We start from the raw sequence: 19,421 nt of genomic DNA, 5'->3' as shown, positions 1-19,421 counted from the left end.
GTCGTCAATTTAAGTTGAATTCATTAGGTTGATTAAATTCATCAAATAATTTAAATAGATTGGATTAAAATTTTATCAACTCATCATTTGATGAACCTAAACAGATCAGCCCATGCGAATTATGGGTCCAGACGAGTCGACCTATGGTAGGCTCAAATTGGCCCATAGATTAAAAAGAAAAATTCAAAACTTAAAATTAAAATAAAAAATTTAATAGGCTCGTAGACTAATCCACCTAATCTGTAACTTAAAGTTAAAATTTTCAACCTTATATATATATATTTTATTTTTATTTTATTTTTTAATGAGCTCATGGACTGACATGCTTAATTTGCAACCCATCTTGAGTTAGGATTGAAAATTTCCTAACTTGCTATACTAGCAAGGTCGGCCCACCCCGACCCCTATTAAATGATGAATTTTTTATAAATCGTCTGACATCAATAGAGGTGAGACATGGCTGAAATATGCCACTTTTTTTTTTAATTTAGGTATTCAACTCTCATGATCCGATTAATTCTGAAAGTGATTGATCCGACTCCACAAAAATTTTTCATTGACCATCAAAATAAATTAAAAAGTATTATGACGGCCCATCTAAATGGCCAATATTCTTTGACTTATTATCCCATTGTAGAAAAATTTTCAATGTTACGCCGCAATTGAAACTTAAATATAAAATATCTGATTATCCACTAAAAGATCTTTCAGACCGTACACCATAACCCAGGGTATTTCAACGTAACTTTATTAAATGACGCCCATAGAGCATGGATGAATTTCTTCTGGAACCTCCAAGCATCACAGACTAGTCTTCGTCTTACTCCACAATGTACCTTGGACCAAAATTACTCACCCAACCCAACTCTTCTACTCCAACAAGCTCAACGATCTTACAAAGGTCTTTTTTAACTATTCAACTTAGAAGGAGGCATCGCCATCCTATATTTTAACATACTATGATGTAAGGGGTGCCATGAGTGTAACGGAGTCCCTCCCTCATATCAAACACTATGTTTGCCTCCTTACCAAAAACATAGTCCTGATGAACAAGTATGACCCATGTGCCATAATATAATCAAAATATTTATCAGTTCAAGCAGTTGCCCTTGAAATCGTAAACCAAACTAGCCTAACATGAGCAAACACAGAGAACCCAGTTAGTACATTTGAAAGATCGGTTCAGCTACATTCCAGTTCTAAAATCAAATTCAAGCAAGTTATCATTTAACAGACTATGCATGAACACGAGTTGTCCGATTAATTGTCTTCTACATACCTGTTGGAAAATTTTAGTTGAATTCTTTGACCACGCAAAGGTAAAATTTCGACGATGATCTGCATCATTATGAAGTGAATGACATAATGACAGTACTTGCATACTTAAGTTAGTGATTGCTACTTTGTATCAATACTTTTGGCAGAGAGAAAATCTACCATGAATAGCATTAGCAATCCATATCGATACTTTCAACAGAAAGGAAATTCACTCTATCAAGAAGATCAATACTGATATTATTGCACTATCAATATCCATACAATACTGGACACCAAGATTGTGACATTATCCAAAAAAAAATTGAATAAAGAAGGGTCTCCTAATTCAGAATGCAATCTGGGCCGTATTTTCTAAATTTTTTTAAAGAAATACCTTCATCTGCAAGTCCAAAACCAAACTTGGTCGAAAAATACTCACAGTTCAATCCTATGATTGATTCACTTTATGAACAAATGAATTTTTTTTTTTTGTTTTGGGGGGCGTGACTGACTCTGACCATTCTATTGTTCCACAAAACTCCTACCTGATATTTGTTCGACCTAATATATGTTGTATGTAGCTAAAAAACTAGGATCTTGAAGACACCTGACCATTGACAGATATCCGTATAATGGTCTGGACGAACAATGGCAAGAAGAAAATTACTGCCACCATATACCATATAAAATCTCTGTGCAATCCAGCATCATTTTGGAGCATTTAGTTATTTGCTGCCTATTGTGTAAAGATCTCCATTTATAGTTGCCTGTCGGATGACTCTTGCACTTGCTATTGGCTAAATCCTGAATTCTCAGTTGATCAGCAACAAGAAGTGAAGCTTCCTAGTAGCCAAGACATTCATCTAAGCATAGCCTAACAGTGGCATCTCTATATGCTTATCCAATTAGGAAACTCTGATGATCTGTTTCCCCACATAGTTATTCCCACCACAATTTGATTCAAGGAGTCTATCCCTGGATAAATTCCACAAGTTCTTCCAGAAGTTCCTCCTTCAGCAGCCTCTCTATCTCACACCCTATGTCATTTATGTGATCGCCTAAATCTAACCACTTGAAGTCAAGAGCTTTATCCTCTGCATTACCGAAACTAAGCTCCGCACGTTTTTTCACCAAAATTTTCCATGACTTCTCAACGAGCCCCTCAGAGCTCCACATAGGTCCAATTGTTCTTATTGAATTAACCCATGGATGTGGGTCCATACATGGAGCAAGGATCTCTGCCAGGATTGAGTTTGTCATATCAAACATTAGCTTCCTTTCTGTCGTTGACCATGCGACCAACTTGCCAAATTTCTTCTCAAGCTTTTCAAACAAGGTTGGGTTCACTGGATATTCTGGCAAATGACATGCATTAACCAAACTGTTTTGCTTAGAGCTGTGAATACCAGAAACAAATAGTATATCAAGTAGGTAGGTGTAGTCCCTCTCCTCTTCATCCATGAAGTCCTCTTCTAGATAAACACTCTGTGGAAGCAAATCAGATTCTTCTCTGCTGTCTTCATTACTTAGTCTAAGCATTTTTGAGGACTTAACACCAGGATTCAGTGAGTTTGAGGTTAAATCATTGCTTCGATGCCCTGCAATAAATTCATTAATGTAATTTGTAACATTAGACTGATGATGGATTGCATCACAAAATGGCTGAAAACTAACCCATGACTTATGCTCACCATGGAAGTTTATATTTTGAGTTATGGAAATTCCCGAGTCATCAATTCTATGTGCCTCAGGTATAGAAACTGGGCATGACTGTGAAGCCTTTTTCCTTCTTTCATGGTTGAGAAAGTCATTATCAACTTGAAGATGGTCTGATGATAGGTCCTGTAACAAGAGTTTGACTCTTATGGAATTAGACATGAAAATAACTCACAATATTGTAACACACAAAGGAATAGCTCATTCTATTAACAATTTTAAATAAACATGGTATAGAGATAGCAATACGATTATAGCTATGTTTGTTGATTTGGTAAATCATGCTGATCATGCCAATTGCACCATCCAGATTAGTATCACCCTTCCTAAATCCATCCTGATAAGCATCAGGAGCTTCTTAAACCATTCTCCTCTTGGGTAATATATGACAACATGTCATTGTGGTGTATCCTTGAGCCTACCATTAGATATGCTTTTGATTACTTCCATACAGCTCATACAAACTTGCAGAATGGGGTGCAACACATCTTGTATTCATTTCTAGTAACAAAATGCACATCCTCTAAAGGGCTTTGTCTTTCTCCGTATTGCTCTTTGTAATGTTTTATACAAATCCTGTGGAACACGGTTGCTGCTAGAATCAAGCATTCTCTAAATTCTCTATCAATCCTGAAAAATCTGCTTCCATTGCTGGTCGTTCTATCCATGACAATATGTTGATTTTTTAGCAGTTGATACATATAATGAAGCATACAAAAGGAGGGTCCCCATTCATTCTGATAAAAATTTACCTTGGAAAAACTTTTGATCGTGTTTCCCAGCAAGGTTTTTTGTTTACATATGAGTTTTCCATGGAATGTTTATCAAATAGATTTTAGCTTTTCTTTGCACATTTTTTTGTTAAATTAATGGTGTTATTTTGGAAACAAGTGCTCTACATGCATTAGACAAGGGAACCATATCTCCCCTTCCCTGTTTATTATCATTCTACAATTCTTATTACCTTTACTGGACCATTACACTCACAAGAAGCTCTCTCGGTCGATTCTTTCTATGGAAGGAAGGAAGATCAACCATAGTTTTTTCCTGCAGATGATTTTTGATTGCCATAATTGTCCGTGATAAACTCTTTTGAATTTCTTTAATACTTTTGGAGAAGTGTCAAATTTGGATATCATTTTTTCTGAACCAGCAGTATTTTTCATTCGTGTATCAAACCCGAGGTTAAGCATAGAATATGCTTGACATTCAAGAACGTTCAGAGCCTATAGCTTATTTGCACGTTACTTATTGGTCCATTGTATTTCTGAAAGATTCCAAGAGCTTGTGATTGCACAAACTTATCCATAAGATTGATAGTTGGAATTCCTATCACACACATGAAAAGCTGTGTTGATTAAACAGTTAATAGAACTCACTCTTTATCAACTACTAGTTTATCTACTAAGTTACTCGAGAATTGATAGTCTATCCTCTAATTTTCTTTCGAATAACTCCAAGGAACACACTATGAAACTCACAAATCGGGAGGCAATAACATTGCTTGAGGATCTAGGTAGACTTGGTAAGTTCTGTTGGTGTAGGGAGCACCAGCAGATCGAACCTTAGTTTTGATAAGGGAACTAGGTTCAAGTTAAATGTGTGTTGGACTAATGAAGCTGATCTAAGTGTGCAGGGAGCACAAATTTGAACTAAGTCCTAGTGAAAGCTAGGCATTGGAAAACCCTGATCTAGAGGATCAGGCAGAAGTCTTGGCATAGTCAAAGCACCAGGTGAAGTCTAGGCTGGTCTGGAGGACCACGCCGCCGCCGAAGTCTGGGTTGGTCAAGAGGACCAAGCCGCAGTAGAAGACTGGATTGATCAGGGAGGATCGAGTCGCAGCAGAAGACTGGGCTGGTCAAGGAGGACCGAGCCACAGCACAAATCCTGGAAGCCGAGGACAGAGCCGAGCAAAAGTCCAATGAGTTGGGAGGACTCGGTTGGCATCAGGTAAATTCTCCTGAAGAGGAGTGGGTGAAGACGCGTTCCCAAGGGGAACAATAGGCATCGGTCTAACCTAGGATTTCACTGGAAACCTGAAGTTAAGACCCAAAGGAAGTTCCAGAAACTGACTCTAACAAATTTATTTTGCATATTATTTGACTAACATTTGTGCAGGATTGAAAAAACCGAAAAACGCAGACTCCGGGCAAAACTGGCTAAGTTTTGCTGTTGGAGTCGACTCAAGCTAAGACTTGAGTCGACTCGAGCTTAGTTAGCTAGCCTTCGGAAGTTAGCACCATCAATTTTCCGTCAAATGGACTTGAGTTGACTCAAAGTGATTCCGGAGTCGACTCAGAAGCCAAACTCTATCCGAACGACTCCACATCGGACTGGAGTCGACTTATATGGCGACCTGGGTCGACTCAGACAGCGGATAACGAGCGGGAAAGGAAAAGCGGTACGAGGCCATGTTGGACTCGAGTCGACTCGAGATCTGGGTTGAGTCGACTCGAGTGCAGTATAAAAGAAACGTCTGAGCAGCAGCCAAGAACAACTATTCTCTTCGATTCCTCTGTGCTACTCTCATGACTTCGGCACTCTACTCGATCCCGTGCATCCCAAAAATCGCCACTACGCCGAGTTTGCCAGATTTTGAAGATCCAGCACAATCTGGCTTCGATTTTGGTAACGAAAGTTAAATTGTAATTTTATTTTATTGTTGCCAAATTCGACTTGTGTTTTGTAATCGCTAACTTGCCGCCGTAAGGAGCAAATTGATTTAGTGGATTGCCTGCAGTAAATGGTCAAGGACCGTGGGCCTTGGAGTAGCAGCCTTGGGCTGTGAACCAAGTAAAAACAAAGCGTACACTTTTATTTTCTGTCTTACGTTTCCCACTTAATCTTTCGCTTCTGTGTTTGTGCTTCCGTATATTTAAATTGAAAATCGGAAAAAGCGTAAACACGCTATTCACCCCCCCCCCCCCCCCCCCTCTAGCGTGTTTTCTCGATCATACAAGTTCATAAAATAGAGAATTCAAATCAAGATTCCATATCCAATCAGAAATAAGTTGGACCACCCATTAAGCCTACAAAACATGAATGGATCTGGTTATCCAACCCTGCGGTCACATTTCAAGCAAAAGTGATTAAGATAGACAAGTTGCAGGACAATTGGCATCTTAAGACAGCTCCAAGAGTTAAAACATTTATTATGGAGACTAATCAAACAAAGACTTCCTACTACTACTATTAATTATCTACTCAGTATTATTCATTGTTATAAATTCAAATAACATGTCTATGGGTTGGGTTCTAATTCAATAAAATCATTTATTCTTTCAATGTTAATTTGCTACTTCTTTTTCAGAATTATTGCCTTCAAAACTTGGTTATCAATTAAAATATTTTCAATATTGGATTGCTGATTCACATATGCAGGAAGCAAATGACGGAGAAATCTTCCAAAGTTTTTTTTTGCAAGCTCTTGTTGCTAATTCCTTTTGGTTCCTATGAAAATAAACAAAATGAATATGTAATTGGCAAAAATTGGATTTCACCTACTATTTATATTTTAAGGAGTTATATATATCCTTTTACAATAGAATATTTCTTCCATACTCCTATTAGTATCAAGTTGGAAATAATACTGTTAATTATGTTTATGTCCCATGTCCTTTTCTGCTATTACATGCTATTAGTAAATTTTCTAACTCGTTTTTTTTGATAATCACAAAAACTACTTGTGTTGTGACAGATCTTATGTAGAGAAGAAGGCTTTGGCTGGTGTTGTTATTCTTCTTCAAAAAAAAGAAGATGAGTCTAAAGTTGTTTCTGGTTTTAGTGCAATTAAAGCTTCCAATTTGCCACATGCAAAATATTGGTATGCCTTGCAAGGGCTGTGTATAGCTCAACAAGAAGGTTGAACTCATTTTACTGAACTCTCAGATTGTTTCAGCTGACCAATATTTTTAACAGCAAGGAACAAAAGCCTTGGTTTGAATCTAACCTTGTAGATGATTGTTCTCCACTTGCCTTTGCATCTCTTCTGCAAAAGGTAAAATCCGTCACCCCAACGGCCCCACACGATCGGTCCCACGACCATTTATGAGGAGGTAAATCGAGAAATTGCAGTTGGTCACGACGCAGAAGGGTATTGCCTGGCTTCGTCAGGATTCGAACCCTTGCCCTCTTGCCTTTGCATCTCATATCATCGGATGGAAGCATGTTTATTATTTTGGAATATAATATATTTCATTTCCAAAAAATGGGAAAACATATTCATCTTGGCATTCAACTTGCAGTTCCATATTGATCTGATCATGTAGAAGCAAGGTTTAAAATATCGAGCCGTGCCGGAGTTTCGATTCCGGACCGGAACAATACAGTTTCGGGACCGTATCGTACCGTGCCGGTATAGTTTCGATATTTTTAAAATATATAATATATTAACTAAAATACAAAATTTAATCTAAATAATTAAAAATAATAAATAAAATATTTTTTAAAAATAATAAACTAATTTTATGGATTTTATTAAAACCTATTTAAATTATCCTGAACTATAGCTAGGAGTTGATTATTAAAACTTAATTAATACCTAAGTTAAAAAATAAAAAAATCAAAAATCTATCGCGATCGTGCACGGAGGCGACTCCCGGCCCCGCGCGCCGCCTCCGCTGACGTCGTCGGGCCCGGGCATCGCCTCCGGTGGCATTGCCGGGCCTCGGCGGCACCTCTGGTGCCGTCGCCAGGCCCGGGCGACGCCTCCGGCGGCGTTTTCATGCCGGAACCATGGTGTCGGTGCGGTGCCGGTGTCAATACCGCAGCGGAGCGAAAAATTTCATCCGTATCGCGCGATACGGCTCGGTATTTTAATCCTTGTGTAGAAGTAAACTAAATTAAAAATTAAAAAACCTAAGTGCTTGGTAATTGCCAAAAGCAAGAAGAAAGATTTTGGACCGAAGTTGTTAGAATTAAAATGTTGGTGTTGGAAGCACCATGTAATAGAACCTAAGTTTTGATATTGGCAAAGGGTCAATGTTAAGATTACTTGTGATTTGATGTGTTTATCAAGTTTGCAAGAAGTCCTAATTAAAACTAGGTAAGGAAGTCCTAGTTTGAGGGACTAGATAAGGAAGTCTTAATTAGAGGGATTAGACAGGAAAACTTGGCAAATCGAGGACATAGGCAAAAAACCCTAGGAGTCAAGGACACTAGGCAGAAATCTAGACGAAGTCGAGGATTGGAGGTCTAGTAAGGACGCAAAGGTCAGGTGGGCCAAGGTTTGACATCAGATAAACTCTTCCGAGTGGAGTAGCAAGGACGCACTCTCGGAAAGAAAGCAGTAGGCATCGGTCCAATTTAAGATTTCACGGGAGATCGAAAGTTGAGACCAGACAACAGGAAAGCTATTAATCATACTCTTTATATATATATATATATATATATATATATATATATATATATATATATCATGTTTGTGCTAACACTGTGATGCATAGAATGCAATTTGGAACACAAGCCGAAAGTTGGCCCAGGATAGCTGACGTGGCAAAATGACAAGCTGAACTGACAGACTGCGTTGGTTAATATACATCAGTTTCCAAGCATCCAAAAGGGATCCAAGCACCCGAATAAGGATAAGTCGTAGCCGAAGCGAAGTTTGATCCAATAGTCGCTACATCAGCATTCTAGGCACTCGGAAAGGATCCAGGCGCTTGGAGGTCGATAACTCATTGAAGATGCAGATTGGATAGGCCTCGTTAGGGGTGCCCAAGACTGGTACAAGCGCCCGAAACTCCCTATAAAAGTAGGGTTTGACCAATGCTTCAAGGCAACTCTTTCCTTGATCGTCCAAGTGCTCCTCTACGAATCCAAATCTCCGAGACAACGTGTTGAAGCTTCAATGACGCAACGACACAACGAAACCGCTACAAGCTCAAACAAGTCTAGCCTTTGGTAACGCTTTATCAGTTCTTTTATACTCTTGTTTCTTTTGTATTTGTTTACTTTAAGGGTCGGATTGTTACTGAGCCCATCATTGTAAAGAATTGTCTATCGAAGCGATCAAAGATCGTGGGCCTTGGAGTAGCAGCCAGAGGCTGTGAACCAAGTAAAAACAAACGCGTCATTTGTGTGTTTGTTTTTCATTTCCATTGCACGACTCTATTTTCGAACGATTTCCAAATGCGTACGAAATGCACTATTCCCCCCCCCCCCCCCCCCCCACTAGCGCTTTCTCCATCCAACACAAAATCCTATCTAGGAATGGTGGGGAGTTGATGGGATATGATTGTATAATCAGAGTGTTGGATCATAAGGTCCTATAACTTAACAACTTCAAAATTATATTTTTCATTTAAAATAATATATGTAATAACTTATATTATGAAGATTTGAAGCTATATGATGTTACAATACCATAAAGCATAATTAGAATTATTCATATTGTAAATATAAAAAAATTATAAATGTTGCAATAAAATTATGAAGGTATTGCATTCTAATGTAACAATTAGTAACTTCTATAAAATGATGACAATGATGAAAGTTGGAAGGATTCTTCAAATCAGAAACTAAAAAAACTTCTTAGACAACAAATTTAGGCCTTAGGATTTCTTTAATGATGATATATCATTAAAAAGATGTTCCCCTTTTAGTGAATGTCATGATCGAAAATGTGTATGTAAATGTAATTATATTCCACTATGTCAAAGTTGTTAGGATTAGATCTACCTAAGCATGAGATCCCAAACCAATCAAGATCCTACTACAGATATGGAATCAGTAAACCAATTTTGGCCTTAAGATCATGATGCGGATTGCAATTTTGAAAACCTTGTCTTTGATAAACAAAGACAATTGCAAAACAATCTAGGGCATCTCCAATAATTTGTCCAACCACAAAATTAACAAAGGTTAGCAACTTAGCATTCACATGGAGATAAAATGTATATCCAATTCAACACTCAATAACCGGCTTGTCTTCAGCTCGGCAAGTATTAATTATATCAATGCAATTATAGTATCAACATGAGGGTTTGTGTCTTTTTAACCTAAATATCCTTACATGCTTTACGAAATTACATTACCTTCCCATATAAACCCAGGCCCCACTGGGCATTGGCTTTGTTCTATTACAACTTTCTCTAGGCACACCTACATGCTATGTTGACCAACCCAAATAAATCTAGGCCCTAGAATTCATATATAAATTAAATTGGTTTTTAACTGATCTTATAGTTAGGCTTTCACTTGAAGATGGAACTGTCAACCTAATTTTAGTTAATAGCTAATGTGATACAAGTTTGAACAAGCATGACTTGATGATGATACTGACACCTAATACATGAAGAAGAATGCTTTGTGTAGTTGATGATAGAACTGTAAGCTTAATCTTCACTAAAGAAGAAAGAGAAGCTTAACCTTCACATAAAGATAAAAAGTACCTCCAACTCAGCATTCAATAACTGGAACATCTCCAGTGGGCATTAGTTTAATTCTATAAAATTTTCTCTGGCCACCCCTACATGCTACGATGAATTACATGACCAGCCCATATAAATATAGGCCTTAGCATTTATATATAAATTAAATTGTTTTTTTAACTGATTTTGTCACTTTAGCTTTCTTGATCATGGAATTTGTAACCTAAGTTCAGCTAATATCCAACATGATACAAGATGGAACAAGCACAACTTGATGATGATGATGATGATCAAACACCAGATACATGAAGAAGAAGGCTTTTTTGCTTAGCTGATAATAAACTTATAAACCTAATCTTCACTAATATCTAACAACAGATAAAGAAGACGAGATATGCGAAATAACATCAGGCTTTGGAATGATATGTGAAATGGCAACACAGTTCTGCATCCAGATGGGCTTGGAACAATATGCTTCTTGCCATATTGGACAAGACACAAGATTTTAAACTATGGCAGTGATATTGGCACAAGTCTAAGTAAAACCTAGTTCTGAAATGAAATTATTAGTCAGATCTTTCCTCATTCCTTTTTCAAAAACTATGTTAAAGTGTAAAATACTGAAATAGCATAAAAGATGAATATTTTGTCAATTTAACCTGAATGAGGAAAAAACCAAAATGATGAATTGAGAAGGTATGAAGACCACAATGCATGGAAATGCAAAGACACTGGAAATGAATGATGCTAATAGGAAGCAATAAAAGAAAGAAAACTATAGGAGAAAGGACTTAATTTGCTTTTTACTGCTATAAATCCTCATAGCTCAAGCAAGTAAAGTCAGTACAAACCTTCATGTCAGTGTTGGATACTTTGATATTTTTAGAATTTGTTTTATCAGCTGACAGCTTATCCGATTCCTTTGTAGTTTTCAGGAACATATCCACATCCGCAGAGCTAGGAACATAAAGAAGTTTATAATTCCCTTTTGAAGATGCTTTCACAGGCACGGTTGTTGTTTTATTCTCTTGCGCCATGTGCATTTCCCTAGTGGAGCTGTTATTCTCTTGCACCACGTGCATTTCCCTAGTAGAGCTGTCCTTTTCCCGCCTGTGCAAGTTAGAGTCAAGCTTGTGATTTCTGCTTTTGATGCTTTTTGACAGATGATTTCCTATCTGGTTTATTTTTGTAGGTCTCAATGTCAGCACATCATCAACTGAACAAAACCGTTGGCTATTGGATTGATGTAATCTCCTTGCATTTTGGCTCCCAATAGCTGTTGATGGAACTGGAACAAGTGTAGGTTTCGGTAAGTTTAAGAAGAATCTTCCATCCAAACACTTTCTCTCGCTAACAGTCATCTCAGAGTCACATGTTGCTCGGGTGCTACTTATAGTTGGTTTTTCATCTGAAAAACTAGATGAGAAGCTCTGAACTGCTGATGAATGATATACCTTGCCTTTTCTCTCCATATCAGACATAAGACAATATTCAGCAGATAGACTCGAACCAATATTATGATGTCCCTCCTTAATATAATCAGTCATCTTCAATTTTGGTAGATTTTTCTGAGCATCACTTCCCCTAGATTTAACTGAATAAGCTAACCCAGGGTCATGGTTGCAACTCCAGTCATCAAAATAACCAGAAGATCTCCTGAAAGTGTCAGAGTTCAGTAGATTGCTCATGTCAGGCATAGTGCATGAGCTGCCATTCCCAGAGAGCATGTTAAGACCAAAAATGGGCATGTGTTTCTGATCTCTACAAATAAATTCTCTCCGTTCTTCTGTAGTCTCCCTAGCTATTTCCCTGCAACCAAAACCTTCCATGCCAAGGGAGAAGTTCATCAGATTTTGTCCTTGATTGTGGGTTTCTTTAATCGGTTGAGCAGTCCGCCTTCTGCGAGAAGACCAAAACTTCTCAGGGGTTGTTAGATAGAACATTTGTCGATTGACATGGGATCTATCATTATTAGGCTTTACACGAATATGATTGTGATGAATACATTTGCAGTTTTTCCTAGCAGCATGTTGTCCTGATAACTTATGCGAAAATGAAACACTGGGGTGGATGGGAGAGGAACTAGCCATACAAGTCATTGGTCTCTGAAAGTAGCACATAACATCTTTCTTCTTATGAGGAAACCTGTTTGTGATCCTATCCAGCGGACTGGATACTTCACCTGTAGTATTTATACAATTATGTGACTTGGAAATTGCTTTCTTGCTTTCTAAATGGGAGGGAGCAAGCCACTTGAAATTGGGTTCCTGCTGAAATCTTAGAAAATGATGTTCTCTACAATATTGCCTGCTCATATTGTTGCTGGATTTGTTAGCCGTTTTGTATAATTCGTTACTTGGGATTTCCATTGCATCCGTGGAACTTTGGCCTGGAGAGCTAACATTACTCTTGCATGCTTTGCTCATATCAAAGTCGTATTGTCTTAAACTTGGTAAGGCCTTGGCAACTGTTTTTCTCTTGTCTCTCTCAACTTCATTTGTTTCCAGTGCATCATTGTTGTCATTGAACTCATGGTGATCAGCCATATTCACGTGAAGAAAAGGCTCGTCTTTAATAAGATATTTCCCTTGAATGCCTGCAACTGATAGTTTCTGAGTGGAACCATCAGCTACTCTTTTTCGCTTGTGGACTAGTCTTTGAGGAATCTGTTCATTGAGACCCATTAACTTGGCGATTACACCTGATGACCACCTAATTTCTTCTTCTCTCATCAACTCTTTATCCATGGGCATGCTTCTTGATTTTACATTGGTCTTGTCATATGAACTTTGGCAGTACTGAACAGCAAAACATATTGTAATGTTGCAACAGACCATGTAGAGGATATACAGGTAAGAAATGCAAACATTAAAATAACAAAAAAAAAATCCGTTTTTATTTAACAGTATGATGCCTTTTTGAATATGTTAGCATCAAGTGTATGGTGGTAGTAGGAGATTTCATCAGAACTATCAAAGGACATTACAGAACATTATATCAATATTACTAACAGTAAACATCCCACATTTAGATTGTTTAATCAGATGGCTATTTTTGATACTTTGACAGTTCCAAAGTAGCCCAATAAATATGGAATGATGCACGCAATAGGTTTCAAAAGGCATTCAAATGAAAATCTTCCTTCTATCTTTCTGTTCTGGTGCACATGCATAAGCTCAAGGACAACTAGCACTTACAGAACTTTCTTCTCCTTGAAAGGTATTGTTGCAAGCAGAATCAGATATTATTCCATGATGCTTTAAATACTCACATCCTGAAGGAAACCCAATTTCTGTAAGCTGTGTAGAAAACACTAGCCAAAATAACAGTGCATCCAATTGAAATTTCTGAATAGCTTAAGGGGCGCATTGAACATTTAAAGACTGCATTATGTTATAATAAAAACAAACAAACAAAAGGAGTCTCAACGTCATAAATGAACAAAAATTTGTACAATTATACATGAATGGATATTATTGCTTGAACTACAAGTCTATGTCAACAAAAGAGTGGCCACAGGTACTAAGGTGTGATGATATAGGACCAATTAGGCTAACTATTATGTCGAGTTATAATTAATATGAGAAAGAAAGTGATGCAGAATATATCACAAAAAAACTTTCCTGCCAAATAAGTAACAGGAAATGAGTTAGTAGGTAGTGCTAAGAAAGGCTCAACATGTGTCTTTTCTCATTCTGCAGACTTCAACAAGTTTCAGGACAAAAAGATTCATAAACTGTCATTAAATATTCAGATAGATGATAGATATGGTTAAGTTTCTCAACCTGATGACAGACAGTAAATTACATCATTGTCAGGTGAAAACAAAAAAAAAAGTTTTCCTACCATGATAAGGAAGAATCCACTAAAATTCCTTAGTTTGGAATAAAAATAAAAAAATAAATAAACTCAGGTTTCAATAACTAACACTTAGGACTCTACTAACAACAAAATGGGATTCCTAAATTTCATTAATTTCCTTTGCTAGAGTGCGTGGAGAAATGACAATAGATTCTCTTTCTTCCAAAGGCATGAATTAGAATTCATTTCTTCCAATCTAAACTTCCTTAGTTTGGAATAAAATAAAAATAAATAAATAAACTTAGAACTCCAGTAACTGGCACTTAAAACTACTAATGACAAAATGGGATTCCTAAATTTCAATGATTTCCTTCACTAGAGTGCATGGAGAAATGACAAAAATTCTCTTTACATTAATTTTTTTAAAAAAATCCATTTCTCTCATGGAACTATAATTCTTTTCTTTCAAGAATTGGTTCCATTCAGGCTGTGAGCACACAGAATAATATATAGTCGACGGGAAAGAGTTAAAGAAGAGCCAATTTTAATCGAACCCCCTCAGAATCCGAAACAAAAATATAAAAGAAGCACGACGACGATTAAAAAAAGCAAGAACGAAACTAAAATCGCAATCAAGGACTAATCTTTCTGCCGGTCCATTCCGAACCACGCGGAGAAACAGAGCCCCCAAAAGAAACAAGAAGAAGAAACGAAACCGCACCTGGCGAAGCGCGCAAGAGGATACTCCCGGATCGATTCGAGCTTCTTCGCTGGCGTCGGCGAATCGGGAAATCGGACTCCATCCCTCCCTCTCGCTGACTGAATCCTACATCATATCCTTTTCAGCCATATCAAAAATTGGGTTTTGACGAAACGGAACGCAGAGAGAGAGAGAGAGAGAGAGAGAGAGAGAGAGAGTGACGATGTGTTGGTGGGTTGTCGAGCTGGGGTGCGATTTCGGGTCATGGTGGAGTCCGCGTTTTCAGAGTCGAGATCCAACGATGCTGGCGGCGGCGGCGGCGGCTTCGCCTTTGTTTCGTTTTCTTAACTTGAGGCGGCTGGTGATGTCATAAAATAGTAACATGTGTAGAATATTGGCAAAACTTGCTGACATAATTATTTATATTTATATATATAATCGATCGGATGATTCACCAATAATTTAACGGTGAGTTAATTCAAATTTAACGGTGAGCATTCTCACTTGGCTACCAGGATTCATAAACTCTAGTACTTATCCTGGAGGTCTAGAGTTCGAATCCTGGGGAGGCAAAAATCCACTGGCCAGGGGTGGAAAGTCCTAGTGAGTAACGACACGGCCGAGGGTCGTCGATTGACGACATAGGGGTCGCCAAGGGGGCCGCTAGTTGGGCCGCCCAAGGGACCGCCGATTGGGCCGCCAATTGGGCCGCTAGTTGGGCCGCCCAAGGGGCCGAGGGGTCGAGTCGTTACAATAAAAAGGCGCCTTTTTATTGTAACGACCCGGCCCAGCCCATTTGGCGGTCCATTCGGCGGCCCATTTGGCGGCCCATTTGGCGTCGACCGTGTCGTTACTCATCTGGACTTCCCACCCCCTGGAAGTGGATTTTTGCCTTCCCCAGGATTCGAACTCTAGACCTCCAGGCTAAGTACTAAAGTTTATGAATCCTGGTACCAAGTGTCTTCTCACTTGGCTACCAGGATTCATAAACTTTAGTACTTATCCTGGAGGTCTAGAGTTCGAATCCTGAGGGAGGCAAAAATCCACTGGCCAGGGGTGGAAAGTCCTAGTGAGTAACGACACGGCCGAGGGTCGTCGATTGACGACATAGGGGTCGCCAAGGGGGCCGCTAGTTGGGCCGCCCAAGGGACCGCCGATTGGGCCGCCAATTGGGCCGCTAGTTGGGCCGCCCAAGGGGCCAAGGGGCCGGGTCGTTACAATAAAAGTCACGCCCCGAGAAGGCCGTCCGAAAGATTTCGGCAGCATCTCCCCAGTAACTATGACAATTCCCCTAGTACAAACATGCATACACAGCCACAGGCGGCTGGACTAAGGACTACACGTCCATGTAAATCACAACCACCACAAACAACTATAAAATAAGGCCTACACGGCCACACAACCACAACACATGTACAAATAACTCATATGCACCAAAAGCAACACATACTAAGCGAAAACATCCAAAATCCGAAACAATATCCGATAACAAGTACGACTCCAATACCCCACAGTCTAAGTCAACACTATGAATCTCACCAGCAATGTACTCCATAATCAAAAGAAATACCATAATAAAATGACAACCCAACGAACTACATTATACCAAAAACCCTCTGCATGTGAGATGGAATCCAGCTGCCAGAATCTCCAAGCTCCAAGAAAGCTATCTGCTACCTGGGGAGGAAACAAGGAACACCCCAGGGTCTGGGTAGTGAGTATTAGATACTCAGTGGGTACAGGGAAGAAGTGCATGTAAAGATAGGTATCAGTAAGAGTAATAACAACAGAAACACAGATGATATACAATCTCTATCATGGATAAATAAAGAAAGGTAAATACTAACCAACAGGTAACCGACATCAGGTAATAAAACATGATATACCAACTGAGGTAATGAAAAGGTAAACAGTCTCTCCAAAGGTTACATAAGGAAAAGATAACTACTAATCAACAGGTAACAGGAATCATGGTAATAGATCATGATATATCAACTAAGATAATAAGGGAAGATCAATACAGTGTATCAGGTATAGGAATCATGTAAAATCATGCAATGCAGGTCATGGCATACAATGCAACAATCATGGATCATACAAGTGCATCAATCATCACACAAAAATACTGTAACCAACAATGCAGTATAATCTACAACAAATATATACTAGCACCCACACAGGCAGTGCAATAATAGTCGCACCCACACAGGCAGTGCGTAGCACCCACACAGGCAGTGCAATAATGGTCGCACCCACACAGGCAGTAGGCAGGCAGTACGTAGCACCCACACAGGCAGTGCTAAAATGTTCGCACCCACACAGGCAGTGCTATAATGATCTCACCCACACCGGCAGTGAGATATAACAATCAATAGCAACCAACATGCAGATGTCATGAGGATCATCTCAACATATAATAACTACATGATAGCAACATAATCCACAGGTATCAACATAAGTATCAACATGGTATCGAGAAGTATCAACAGGAGTCAACATGGTATCATGAGGTATCAACATGGTATCGACAAGAATCAACAGGAGTCAACATGGTATCACTAGGTATCAACATGGTATCGACAAGAATCGACAGGAGTCAACATGGTATCACTAGGTATCAACATGATGACACACATAGGTAACAGAAGTATCAACAGGATAATAACAGATTGTATCAAAGGTCGACAATAAGTGTCAAGCAACGAATCCAGCAACGAATGCCAATGGATAACAACAGGATAATAACAAGATAATGAATAACAAGATAATCATGCACTATACAAAGAAGACCTGTGTTGACCAAGCACAGGAGTACCCACCTGAATTAGACGACCGTCAACGACAGAATCCCTAGAAGCACTCAAACTCCGTGTATCTCAGGACCAACAAGTTATAATCCTGTAAATTACAGATATGACAACGCTAAATATAATATGCTACTAAATTTACAATAAAGTAAATCCTAAACCCACATTTAAGTTATTCCAACCCATCCAACTTAACCTAATCCCAAAGTTAAAGATTAACTCAACATTTACTCGCAACTAAACTAATAGAATCACACCAAACCATAATTAGTTTTAACTCTAATTTAGCCTAACCCGGAGTTTAGTTAATCTAACCATTTAGGTCTTGTTATCACAACCTAATTAATTAATTAACTAATTAATTAATTATATTAACCTCAATCCTTGTTTGATCATTACCACCCCTAATCAACTTTACCAACAATTGATCAATATAACACATGGAAAAATCAAACCGATGGTTCTACCATTTCCAACAGTAGCCTACAACATCATTAATTTCAAGAATTGTTCCACCCATTTAAACCCATCTGCTCTCCTCATAATCCTAACCGAACCATAACTCTAAACCACAATTCCATTGCTAAACCATAAGCCTAACAAAATAGCTAAGACAACTACAAGAGCATTTACCTCAAATTGAAGCCCTAGCTTTCCCCCTTTCCTCTTCCTGGCCGAAAACAGAGGAAGCTCTCCTTAACGAGCTCTTTGGTCCAGCGATGCCCTGTGCGGTCGGGAGCAGCTGGCGGCGTCGGCGTCCCACGGCGGCGCCCAAAGGCGTGGCGACGACGTGTGGTGGAGGAAGGCGAGGAAGGGAGGGGGAGGAAGGAGCAGCTTGAGAAGAAGAGGAGAGGCGGCGTGGCTTCGGCTGGTGAGGAACGCGGCACGCACAGAGACGAGGCGGAGAAAATCGCGAGGAGGAGAAACCCTTCGGCGCCGTACCTTACACCCGTGAACCGGGTCTTTTAACTAGCCCTAACGGGTTATAGGGTTAAGATCCGTCAAGCTGTTAACCCATTAAACCTCCTAACCCTAATTCTATTAATTAATAAACCTAACTGCATTAGGTTTTTATTGATAAATTCCATTAATAATAGGTTTATTTAATTTACCTCCAAGATTAACTTTAAGGTTAATTGCGAATAGACCCCAAATCTTCCGGTATTTTACACACTTGGGTCTTTAAGCACTTTGATGCTGAAAGCCTCGCCTCAGGTGTTCGTGAGCACGCCGGATCGACCAAGCGCCCTATAGTGCCTTGGTACACCTCATCATGATCTCTGACAAGCCCACGCCCTCATTAATTAATACTATCTCTCCGCTGCCTGCACGGATGGTGACAAGATAACGCTTCGCCGGCGATGGAACAAGGAACTCGATTATTCCTACCACTCATTAATCATGATGGGACGTTCCTTAATTCTTTTACTGTTCTTCTTCTTCCTCCCACCGTCCCTGACTTGAGCGTCGGACTGGCCGCGCCAGGACACCCCTGGCCTTCCCATTGACGTTCTCTATGCTCGCAGGTTCTTAAGCTCCTGAAGCTTTTCCGGCTCCCTGCCAGCTCCGACAAAGCTCCAGGCGCCTCTGAAGCTACCATCACTCTCAGCTCCTCCTGCTGTTCAACTTCTACAGCAAGGAAGGCCTGGTGACGTGTCCAGACGCACTTCTCAACCGAAACAATATTAAAGAATTATTTTTTTTATAATTTATGTATCCGGACTCAGTCAATTTTGAACCTAAAAGATCATTTTAGTTTGTCCATTGAAT

General features: G+C 39.1%; 1 protein-coding gene and 1 long non-coding RNA gene across 2 annotated transcripts; both read right to left on the bottom strand.

Moving 5' to 3' along the window:
* Positions 1 to 1,510: 1,510 nt before the first annotated feature.
* LOC141822303 (uncharacterized) lies at positions 1,511 to 15,056 on the bottom strand. The gene is made up of 5 exons (XM_074709745.1): positions 14,866 to 15,056; positions 13,541 to 13,617; positions 11,195 to 13,141; positions 2,949 to 3,099; positions 1,511 to 2,855 (listed from the first exon to the last, which is right to left on the bottom strand). Exons 1-5 carry the CDS (start codon positions 14,945 to 14,947, stop codon positions 2,227 to 2,229), a joined length of 2,886 nt encoding a protein of 961 aa, XP_074565846.1. The 5' UTR covers positions 14,948 to 15,056; the 3' UTR covers positions 1,511 to 2,226.
* Positions 15,057 to 16,092: 1,036 nt separating this feature from the next.
* Positions 16,093 to 18,572, bottom strand: LOC141822458 (uncharacterized). The gene is made up of 3 exons (XR_012601261.1): positions 18,285 to 18,572; positions 17,664 to 17,742; positions 16,093 to 16,521 (listed from the first exon to the last, which is right to left on the bottom strand). It is a non-coding gene; the product is annotated as an uncharacterized LOC141822458 (long non-coding RNA).
* Positions 18,573 to 19,421: the final 849 nt, after the last annotated feature.

The sequence above is a fragment of the Curcuma longa genome, chromosome 2 (genome assembly GCF_044706935.1).
Source record: "Curcuma longa cultivar G26 ecotype Majalengka, Jawa Barat chromosome 2, ITB_CL_G26_1.1, whole genome shotgun sequence".
NCBI lineage: Eukaryota > Viridiplantae > Streptophyta > Magnoliopsida > Zingiberales > Zingiberaceae > Curcuma > Curcuma longa.
The sequence above is the reverse complement of the archived record's forward strand: the minus strand, read 5'-3'. Positions and strand labels throughout refer to the sequence as shown.

Coding starts and splice junctions, on each gene's coding strand:
- LOC141822303 (XM_074709745.1), bottom strand. CDS start 14,947: ATGGAGTCCGATTTCCCGATTCGCCGACGCCAGCGAAGAAGCTCGAAT. Junction 13,142..13,540: donor TTCAAGGAGAAGAAAGTTCT/GTAAGTGCTAGT, acceptor TTTGCTGTTCAG/TACTGCCAAAGTTCATATGA. Junction 2,856..2,948: donor TCAAAATATAAACTTCCATG/GTGAGCATAAGT, acceptor AATTTATTGCAG/GGCATCGAAGCAATGATTTA.